Source organism: Oncorhynchus tshawytscha, linkage group LG09, assembly GCF_018296145.1.
Source record: "Oncorhynchus tshawytscha isolate Ot180627B linkage group LG09, Otsh_v2.0, whole genome shotgun sequence".
Classification (NCBI taxonomy): domain Eukaryota; kingdom Metazoa; phylum Chordata; class Actinopteri; order Salmoniformes; family Salmonidae; genus Oncorhynchus; species Oncorhynchus tshawytscha.
The window spans coordinates 82971752-82983249 of record NC_056437.1 but is presented as its reverse complement, the minus strand read 5'-3'; the positions used below and the strand labels follow the sequence as shown (position 1 = coordinate 82983249).

General features: G+C 44.0%; 1 protein-coding gene across 2 annotated transcripts in view; it reads right to left on the bottom strand.

Annotated features, from left to right (window-relative positions):
- Window positions 1–205: 205 nt before the first annotated feature.
- The window catches only part of LOC112258884 (transmembrane protein 104-like), a 79194-nt gene continuing 67901 nt past the window's right edge, over window positions 206–11498 (bottom strand). For both annotated transcript variants that reach the window (XM_024433526.2, XM_024433527.2), the window contains one exon: window positions 206–1362. In XM_024433526.2, coding sequence (XP_024289294.2) covers window positions 599–1362 — 764 coding nt within the window. In that variant the 3' untranslated portion in view covers window positions 206–598. The remainder of the gene's footprint in view (window positions 1363–11498) is intronic.

The window sequence follows — 11498 nt, the reverse complement described above, 5'->3', positions numbered from 1 at the left end:
ATTTACATCTCCAGCCCCAACCTCAAGCTTTTTACCAAAACAGGGACTGTTTATAAACAAAGTAAATGTAAATAAACACTATATCGCTTTAAAACATTGTTAAAACTATCCTTTTGATATCATGGATGGCTAGTCCATGAATTTGATAAATGGTTACATTTCTCCAGTCCCATCCTTTTACTGACATGGGTTGGTTATAGTCCCAACTGACACAGGGGTGGGGAGGACACTTTATAAATGGTTACATTTCTCCAGTCCCATCCTTTTTACTGACACAGGGGTGGGGAGGACACTTTATAATGGTTACATTTCTCCAGTCCCATCCTTTGTACTGACACAGGGGTGGGGAGGACACTTTATAATGGTTACATTTCTCCAGTCCCATCCTTTGTACTGAAACAGGGGTGGGGAGGACACTTTATAATGGTTTCAACTGCTGATTACCGCTGTAATTAAAAGGGTTCAAATGCTACAAGAGCAGCATAAAAAGGCACACCGTTCGACCTGTACCATGTTCTGGAAGGCCTCAGGTAGAGAGAATGTAGAAATACAAGACACCCACACAGAGAAACCGGTCTTTCACAACCAGTCCGTGTCCTCATTTCTTGGTGTCCTCCAGGATGATGTTGGCTGTGACAAACATGAGGCAGAAGGTAGCCCACACCACTACAAACCACACCCAAAAGGTGTGGCGGAACGGGGACTGGTGCTTGTTGACCTCGTCCGTGCCCAGCAAAGGCACCAGGTGGCGCCGGCCAAAGTACACCAGCAGGGCGGGGATGACGTACTGGATGCCCGTGCCAGCGTAGGCGCCCGTGATGCCCACCAGGGACTCCAGGTTGTGGGTACAGAAGGCCACGATGATGGGCGGCACCAGGGTGATGAGGGGGAAGACGATGCGGTCAACCACCCAGGGGTAGGTGCCCCCGTCGCGGTGGAAGAGGGTCTTCCAGTTGTTGCGCAGCGTGACTGCGATGATGGGGAAGTTGGTGCTGATGGTGAAGACGGGGAAGAGGCCCAGGAAATAACGCAAAGCGGGGATGTCCAGGACGTCACAGTTGTCAGTGAAGTTGAGGGTGTACATGTCGTGTAGCAGCGAGCTGTCGAAGCAGAAGATGGCTGTGAAGGAGAGCAGGCCGTAGAAGCCAAGGATGAGGACATAGTCACACACCACCAGGGTACCCACACTCCTCTTATCAGAGATGGGCGTCACCAGGGAGGGCAGGGAGTGCTGGCACATGAAGGAGTAGACACACACTCCAAACAGGTTTGGCACCCCAGAGATCTGGGCCATACGGGGGTGGCCTTCGCCCCGGCCTTTACCAATACGGATCAGAGCCAGGATAATCATCATGGTGAACGCTGAAAGACACACAGAAAAACAGCGGGTACTGGAGTTAAAGGATGTGACAACACCAAAACAAACAAGTAGTGTGTGTGTGTATGACATTTCAAAAGGTAACATCAGTTCCCACAGAGGGACTGTTATAGCCTCATGCAGTTTAAATCAAGGCTCCCTTGATGCTATCTACTAGGAGAGTTGAAAGGGAAGCTGTTAAAATAAATCTCAAATTTCCTTTCATTTGACAATTTAGACCAAACCAAACCCATATTTTACTTGGTTGCATGCAAACTAAAACACAAAAATCCTCAAGAGTAAAGTATAATATTTAATGTAAAAAGTGATACACCTACATCATCTCATGACAACAGTAATATGATTGGCCAAGTAAAGAAATGACATCGAGGCATTTAAGGATACCGATAATAAATATACATTTTTATGACATTCGACTTCGGGTCACCCGGTTTACATTATTGTATATTTCTGATGCCAAATTGTGATCCGGTGCATGCCAACTAGGCAAAGCTACACACTAGGCAAAGCTGCTTAATCCCTGAATGCTTTTGATGGGTCCAGATATTGCAACATCCCAGAGGTCAGATTAGGGCCAAACCTCTGGAATGATCCCTTTATGTAGCCCTCCCCTAATCCACCCCTACCTTTCATTATAGCACCACTGTTTTTAAAAATACCTTTTTAAGGGCAAGCCTTTTACCATTGCTAATCTGAAAGCGATTAATGTTGACAAGGCAAGATTGTTTAGGCCCTAATGGGCTGTGGGAGAGTGCTGAGCTGGCCAGGACGGACACATAACTCAGCTTCCTCCTCTGTCCTCCATGCTGCTAATGCCTGAGCATGGCCATCCAGGTAGAAACACAAGCCAGCATCCGTCAGCTGACTGCAGAAACAATATGCAGTCCATCTAGTTATGAACTAAACTCCCCCATCAAAGGGCAGGAAGCTTTATGCCTCATGAGGATAATACTGAAACCACTTAGTAAGATATTGCCTTCTAGCTGCCTGATCCAGAGACTATCCCGCAGGCAAAGACTACAGCCTATAGGAATGCTATGGATTATATACAGTATGTGAAGGCTCTCTGACTCTCAGTTCATCCAACCCAAAGTCAGCAGAGGTTGAAAGCTGGGTGGTACAAAAGGCGTCAGCGTCTCCACCTCATACTGTTTGTGCAAAGGCCATCCCCAAATTGATTGGTGCGACTGCCTCTGTGGCTGTTGGGCTGGGCGTTACTAAATCAGAGCTTTAAGCATGGATGCCAGTCTTGTTAAAGGCTCAAGAGTCCTGCCTGCAATCTCCTCACCTTCCCAAACCCAATCAGGCATTTAAACTGGGAATCAGTCACAGACACACTCCTCAGCTTTCATCACACTCACACGGGGTGACGTTCAGAACGCACATTGCTTCACTACTCACCCCACTACACCATACCACTAGGACCACTACCACTACACCATACCACTAGGACCACTACCACTACACCATACCACTAGGATCCCACTTCGAAACACACCCACACAGCCCTGTGTAGCTATGCAGGTTAGAGTAGAGCCAAACAGCTCTTGTACTTGCCAGCAATATCTCAACATCCATCTGGGCCCAATTGCCAGGAGAGGCAACCCATCAGTGTCAGGGGGGAGGATGGATTGGCTCTTTAGATAGGGCCTGAGTGAGGGGCCAGCGGATTACCAATTCATCTGCAGCAACTGGGGCGGTGGGAGGGGGTATAGGGAGGAGACGTGGGAGAGGGCCTCATCCTCCTTCAAGGTCTCTCACTAGCATCAGGTGAGGTCGGGACAGGAGTGGTCCTCTGATCCAATCCTCCACTGTTAGGGTTTTTTACACTCTTCAGGGCACAGGTGAAATATTCCAGAGCTAGCAAGGGGGAAAGGGGCTGGGAACGTGGAGTTTTAATCTGCCCCTATTAATCAGGTACTGTGTACTTCTGCCGTGGCACTTTAATGTATGTCAGGGGGATGAAATGATTCACTCCAATTACAAGGACAAAATGTTCCGAGGAGGGGATGGGGGAAAAACAACCAATGACAGAGGTAGTAGGATAGCTAACAAGTAGTGGGATTATGCCTTTGGAGAGAACAAGCAGAAATAAGACAAGAGTTGTTAACTAACAGGCTAAATGCAAACATCTTAATTTGACTAATGTGATTTCTTACTCATCTTAAAACAGGACAAGATAATCTTAAAAACAAGCTTTCCCTTGTGCTTTGTGTGGACTTAGTTTGGACACTGAGATAAAGATGCCCAGCAGTGGCCAAAGCCCCAGACCTGTTGAGGATTAAAGCTCAGATAGTCAAGATTTAATGGATACCTGGCCTTCATCCATTGTCAACATTGGCTCAGGACCGGAGAAGCAGCCAGAGCAGAATCCTGTTTTAACACAGTCTCTGTAGAGAATGGGACAGTGGGCAGTGGACCAGCACTCAAGGACATCGGCAAATAAGAGCAAATAACACCTTCACAACAAGTATAATCCCCAAAGACATCACGTCAAAACATATGGAAAAACTATGCAGATGAGGTCAACACTCAATGTGCCAACATGAGACACATTGGGACTCTGAGAATACACTATGTATTGTAGTGACGTTGTCTTTGTATCTTCATCTGACTGGACATGAGAGACTGTAGGTGGGGATAGTCATCAGCTGTCCCTCTCACTTCAGGCATGGAACACAATGTGCTGTATGACAGTCTGCCTGCTGTACTCTCCCTCTCTCCACCCGAGAAGTAATGTACATCCGCTGTGTGTGAAACAGCCATCAAAAGGAGCCGTCCCGCTGGTCATGACAGAGGACGGCCAGCGGGAGACGCTTCTCCTCTATTCCCTGACATTAACGGTAACAGGCTATACAGGAAGGAACATGGGCGGAGGGCGTTTAATTAAGAGTCTTATAGGACGGGACGCCACGCATGGCTAGTGTACAGATGCTTAACCTTCACCAGAGCAACACATCTTTTCTCTGCCAGCAAGGCTGAAATGTTAGGTTGTCGTGGTGCAACAAGCACAGTGATTTATCACACTCCCCTCGTGTCCCCTCGGTGAGGCCCATGGAAGCCTGGAGGAAAATGGCACTGGTATTTATGTTACAGTCTTCTTCATCTTGATGTATCCGTCTCTGATGCCGGAGCCCAGCGCGCTCCTGTCGGCAGGGTTTGAACTGTAAAACCCCTGGTGACACGGTCAGTGACTGGCTCTTTTATGAGGGAAGGGCCACGCTTTAAAAAGCTGATAGAGAACTTTGCTCTTTTCCCACCATACGGCGGCACAGGCTAAGGTTGGGACAAGGAGGCTCGGCATCACGCCTCAAATTGATAGTGAATGGCAAAAAGGCATAGCGGCTCCGCGGGTATCTACACAGGCTGATCAGACAGTGTGAAGGGCAGGGAGAGTTTGGGGGAAAGATCTTTTTTTAACCATGACTTTCAGGTCAGGATGCATCACATGGTATTAGAATGGAATGACATTGGTAGCAATCTTTGACACGGCTCCATTTTGAGCAGGTATACTGGAGCGGCTGAATGGAACCCACCCAAATAACTGGTGCTACCTTCTGGGTTATAGATCGGGAAGCCATAGCCAGGTCACAACTTAAATAATTACTTTGGCAGCTGCTTGACAAACACACATCTGTGATAGAGAACAAGTGAGGTTCAAAGGTAAACAGTGTTCTGTAAAAAAGCATAGTCAACCCTTCTACTGTAGTTCTGTCCCCTAAAGTTGGAGTGACAGAATTTCTCTCCTATGGCAGAAAAGTTGGAGTGACAGAGAATTTCTCTATGGCTCTGATCCCAACTATCATGCTTTAGTGCTCATTAAAGACAAGGCCTCATTTGTCTTACTTAAGGCCCTGAACTAACTCCTCTTATCTTTGAAAGAGATTGAAAGTCGATCAGATGAAAGAACTGAACACTAAGTAGAACAAAGTACATTTTGATAATGTACTCATTCATCATTCCTTTGCAATTGGATCATGCTACACGAGTTAGGGCAACCATGTGTGGGTTTTATAGTACTTGGTGCAGCCTTAGCTATGAATCTCACTGGTTTTATCTGTCTAACAGCAAAGAATAGGAGGAAATCTTTGATCACTAGGAGGGCTTTAGAGGCACGGGGACAGTATGTCTGGAGAGAAAATCCAACGCAGTTAGTCAGATTACAAGATTACCAGCCATTGGTGATAGCATAGAGCCAGTATTAAATAAGTTGTTGCATCAAAAAATATATACATTCCTTATTGCGGCCATATTGCTCTCCTCTCTCTAAAGGGCAGTGTCATTGACTTCCTGATGGGAGTCTAATCTGAAGCACTCGTTTCATCCTCCTGGTAATCCTCAATTAACAATGGAAACTCCTTCTTGCCTCTCCATCGATGGACACTCAGGTGAAAAACAAATTAATTCAGATGGGATGAGACATTTTCTTTGCAGAGACATCTCTGATGATATGGTGATTACCTGGACTTTTACATTAACACTCTCTGCTCTTCACGCCTGTCTGCAGGTTACACTCGTCACACGGAATCGGGGAGGGACTGAGTGCATTGTGTAGGTGTCAAACAGTCACATATCACATCCACGTAACTGCTATCGGTGATATATAGCACTTCAATGGGGATGGCAATGACCTTGTGGGGAATGTTTCAACTTAAACACACCCCAGAGAAGGCACTTACAGTTGTATCTCGAGTGGTAGCAAACAAAGCGTTTGCGGTTAAGCCAAGGTTGGCCGGCACTCTCAATCCCCCAAGGAACTGTAGAATACAGTATCTGTGGAAGAGGGACTCCTCTTCAGCCGCTGCCCTGGGACGGGTTTCCTTGACTTCATTAAGGAGCACAAGATGACTTCAGGTGAGGAGCTTTGAAGCACACCACTGTTCTGATTTTGTGAGTAGTACACTCTCTGTAGCAATGCTTTTGCGCTTGATGTGGTAAGAAGAGTCTATAATAACAGTTGACAGGTCAAGGGCTTTTCATGTACTTTCATCTTTCTGACATTAAAATACATATGGGATATTATTCTAGCAAAGGCTTTGACAGTAGATAGGAACATTAATCTCTACTGGTATACAAACTGGCTTCTTGCTACTTCCATTGCTTAATAGATTAAAATCCAAGTCCAACTCCAGCAGCACTCCTTTGCAGCAATCATCCCATCATTAATTAAAGGGCAATTCCACCTCTTTTCAACCTCCCATTCATTACCTCCAGCACCAAACCAGTATTTACATAATTTGTGAAAACAGTATTTCTATGATCTGTGGTTAGCCTTTTTGGGATAGGGGGCAGCATTTTCACTTTTCAATGAATAGCGTGCCCAGAGTGAACTGCCTCCTACTCTGTCCCAGATGCTAATATATGCATATTATTATTAGTATTGGATAGAAAACACTCTGAAGTGTCTAACACGGTTTGAATGATGTTTGTGAGTATAACAGAACTCATATGGCAGGCAACAACCTGAGAAGAAATCCAACCAGGAAGTGCGAAATCTGAGGTTTGTAGTTTTTCAACTCAGCCCACATTGAAGATACAGGGTGATATTAGTTATGTTTCACTTCCCAAGGCTTCCACTAGATGTCAAAATTATTTAGAACCTGTTTTGAGGATTCTACTCTAAAGGACGGGCTCATAAGGGCTCTTTGAGTGAGTGGTCTGGCAGAGTGCCACAGCCTCGGTCTGGCGCGCTCACGTGAAAGGTAGCTACGTTCCACTTCATTTGTACAAACAAATGAATTGTCCGGTTGGAACATTAATGACGTTTTATGTTAAAAAAACATCCTAAAGATTGATTCCATACTGTGTGTGGCATGTTTATGAACTTTTTGAACTTTTCGTCCCACGTTCGGTGCGACCTGATATCGCTTTTGGATTTGTTTACCCATCGCCCTAACAAAAGAATATATTTGGACATAACTGATGGACATTATCGAACAAATCAAACATTTATGGTGGAACTGGGATTCCTGGGAGTGCATTCTGATGAAGATCATCAAAAGGTAAGGGAATATTTCAAATGCTATTTCTGAGTAATGTTGACTACCCAATATGGCGGGTATCTTTTTGGCTGCTTTGTTGTATAAAGGCTGTACTCAGATTATTGCATGGTTTGCTTTCTCCGTAAAGTTTTTTTGAAATCTGACACAGCGGTTGCATTAAGGAGAGGTTTATCTAAAGTTCCATGTGTAATAGTCGTATCTTTATCAATGTTTATTATGAGTATTTCTGTAAATTGATGTGGCTCTCTGCACAATCACAGCATGTTTTGTAACTACTGAACGTAACGTGCCAATGTAAACTCAGATTTTTTAAATATAAATATGAACTTTATCAAACAAAACATACATGTATTGTGTAACATGAAGTCCTATGAGTGTCATCTGATGAAGATCATCAAAGGTTAGTGATTAATTTTATCTCTATTTCAGCTTTTTGTGACTCCTCTCTTTGGCTGGAAAAATGGCTGTGTTTTTCTGTGGCTTGGTGGTGACCTAACATAATCGTTTGTGGTGCTTTCGCTGTAAATCCTTTTTGAAATCAGACACTGTGGCTGGATTAATGAGAATTGTATCTTTAAAATGGTGTAAAATACTTGTATGCTTGAGGAATTTTAACTATGAGATTTTGTTGTTTTGAATTTGGCGCCCTGCACTTTCACCGGCTGTTGCGGGGGGTTCCGCCAGTCCTAGACAGGTTAAAACAACAAGAAAGGACATTCTCTCATCACAGGATAGGATTAAAAGTAAAAATATTTTAAAACTGATTTTCAAAACCTGCAACAAGTGTCTAGCCAGAGTGAGGGTATTTTCTTGCTCCCCACGTCACCACGGATCTCATAGTGTTTAAAACATTTTAATGTTCTTTATTTGTATAAAACATAGAAATGCACAGTTTTCACATATGTAGACACTCGTATTGTGCTGGAGATAATGAAAATGAAAAGTGGTGGAGTTGCCCTTTAAACGAGGTGCTCCATGATGAGACCACTTGGTTGAGTCTCAGTGGTAATGAGCAGCTCTGGCAGTTTGCCCGACTTCTAGGTTTGCAGAATCTTTTACTGCAAATGTTTTTTTGGTGATGTCCTATAATGGCATAGTCTTGGTTATCAGAAACAGGGGGAGAGGACAGCCACGGCGTGTGTGATAGCTGGTGATAATGGCCTGCTAGCCTGGCTACTTCGAGACAAGCCCCGCGATCAGGGTGTGCAGTACCGCAGCAGGGCTGCCATTTAACACCCCATACAGCAGCTCAACTCCACCGGGCAGAGCAGAGTTCAACTCCATGACGTTATCTACAATGTTCACAAAAACATCAATTAGTCCAATCACTCAGCCATGCCGCTGCAAATTGCACATTAGGCCAAAGATAAGAAACAAAATGCACCTACCTTCTTTACCATAAGGCTGAGCTAAGCCACGCTCCAAACACTGGGATCTCAAAAACACATCCGCTTGAGGCTGCCTTGAGGTCAGTTTTTTTCTTTCCCCCTTCAACCACAAACATTTAAAACCAACAACCTCTTCTGTGCTACTGATGACATTTAAAAAAAAAATGCATAACAAACTAATAGAAGTCAAATGTTTATGTAAATTCAGTGGGTGGTTGCACAAGGTTAGCTAAAACACACATCCAACAATAATTAAACATTAGGTGAGTGCAGAATATAAATGTATTTTTTCTTCTGACCATATCAAATAATTTATTGAGCATAGAAAGCTTGGTTCATGATGCAATGGACGTACAAGGCAGACAAGATGAGAATAAAGCAAATTCTCGTCTGCTTCTGTCTTCAATATCAAATCCTGTTCAGACCTGACAATTTTTGTCAAATGAGACAAACGTAAAATGTTCAAAGCAAGTTGTGCATTTGACCTCTAGTATTCCTGCAGATTAATGACGAAACCCTGAGAAAGAGCATAAACTACAACACCAGACTGCGGTTAAAACTACATTCTAGAAGCACTGTGTCTTACATTCTCAGTCCTCCCTCACCTCGCTCTCAGACAAGGAAATGGAGGCGACGACGACAACACGGTGAGGTGAGCGGGGGACGGAAGTCAACAGTCATGATTAAGGGCTTAGTTGTCAGGGTATTGAGCTACAACTGACCCCAGGCAACACCACAGCAGAAGACATCCTACAAGTTTTCCCCTAATCACCTCCTAGAAATTGTGTTCACTATCAAAACTAAGTTCTCATTACAAAATGAAACACCAAACACCAATGCTAAACAGGATCAAGGAGAGGTGCCCAAAAACAAATAGGGAAAAACGCTGCCCACATGTATTTCTCTATATATCAAAAGTCACCAGAGATGTGAGTAAAGCGGACCTAGGATCTGTTTATGTTTTGTTTCTGAAAGAGAAGTGTCAAACTAAGACTTCTACATCTGCATTGGTTGCTGTTTGGGGTTTAATGGCTGGGTTTCTCTTAGGTTCCGCTCAATCAGCCACTAGTAGAGGTCCCTCCCTGACCTTCAAAAACAAATACTACCCTCTTTCTCTGCTTGAAATGGCAATAGATAGCTGTCACGCTCCCTGGTTACTCCCTAAACCAAGACAGTGGGATGGACTGGATAGGGATCCACAGATCACTGTGGGCTGGGGCCTGTGGTTTCAGCTATTCATTTCTCCAGAGAGAGTAACAGCCCTAGTTCATTTCACAGCCTCTTTTCCTATTGAGCCAGAGGTTACTCCACACAAAGCTTGGCTGGGGTGGTGTAGCTCACCATGTCTAGAAAAACAAATGTGACAGTGGGAGGACAGTGTTCTCAGAATGCATGATTTCCCCATTCCCATACAGTAGGATCTATATGCCATGGCTGTAAGGGTAATAAATAGCGCCTCGGAGGTTCTTCACCTATCCATCCATCCATCCCTGTGGAGACAGAAGAGGGGTGATGAATGCTCGTTTACCGAGCTAGGTGCCTTTCCATCTCTTCCTCTCCACTCAATATCAATTAGTGCCGGCTCTTAACCCTTCTCCCGGTCTGCTGTCGAATGCAGATAATGATTCCCCTCTTTCTCTTCACAGTGTGCTGCTAGAGAGGATGGGGACAAGGTAACAAGGCAGCAAGCTTTATCTATTCACATAACTCACCCAATGGAGATGGGTTTCAACAAACGAGCGTGTGAGCACCTATGGGAGTTCATAGAGACTGGGTGCAGTATGTGAGCGATATAGTCATTCAACTAAGAACCAATGAGGTCATCAGGCAACAGAACTGTGACATTAAAAGATGGGTTAGGGGAACCGAGTATAGAGTAGGAGGAATAATAAACAGGAACACAAACGGGAAACGCAAATGGGTCTGGAAACAGGGCTACACAAATAGTTTCTAATGGCTCCAGCGAAGTGGGACCATGGACAGAAGCAGCTACAAGCTGAGTGATGGGATCACAACCGGGACAGGAGATGGAGTTACAAGAGGACTACACATATGGACTACTATGTAAGTCATGTCCTCAGTGGGGGAAGACAAAAGTGGTGGAAAGTCATTCAATCCAGCAAATGGGGAAAACAAATAGTGGTGGAAAGTCATTAAATCCAGCAAATGGGGAAGACAAATAGTGGTGGAAAGTCATTAAATCCAGCAAATGGGGAAGACAAATAGTGGTAGAAAGTCATTAAATCCAGCAAATGGGGAAGACAAATAGTGGTGGAAAGTAAATAAATCCAGCAAATGCAGGTTAATGTAAAAATGAAGAAAAAAGGTGACTAACATGCACTGTCAGTTTTGTAAGACAGTTTGCTATAATGCAGTTATATTTTAAGGATAACTGCATACTGGTTGGCAAAAAAAGGAAAAACTCAGTAGTACTAATTGCTTATTAAAATATGAGTTGTCAATAGGTGAGAATCCTGTGAATAATGTGGTTCGATGTTGTGATATGGTTTCAGAGTGACAAGAACATTAATATAATTGCTGTCTAAAAACGTATCATACTGTACAACATCAGTGTCATTATGAAAATCATTTGACTGAAAACAAAAAAACCTGGAGGACTTGTTACGAGTTTCAAACATGTCTTAAGACATTCTCAGTCTCCTCATAAGCTGTCTCATAAAAAAAGAAATATTCTTATACTTGAGGGTTTTGTTTTGTTAGTAACTCTTC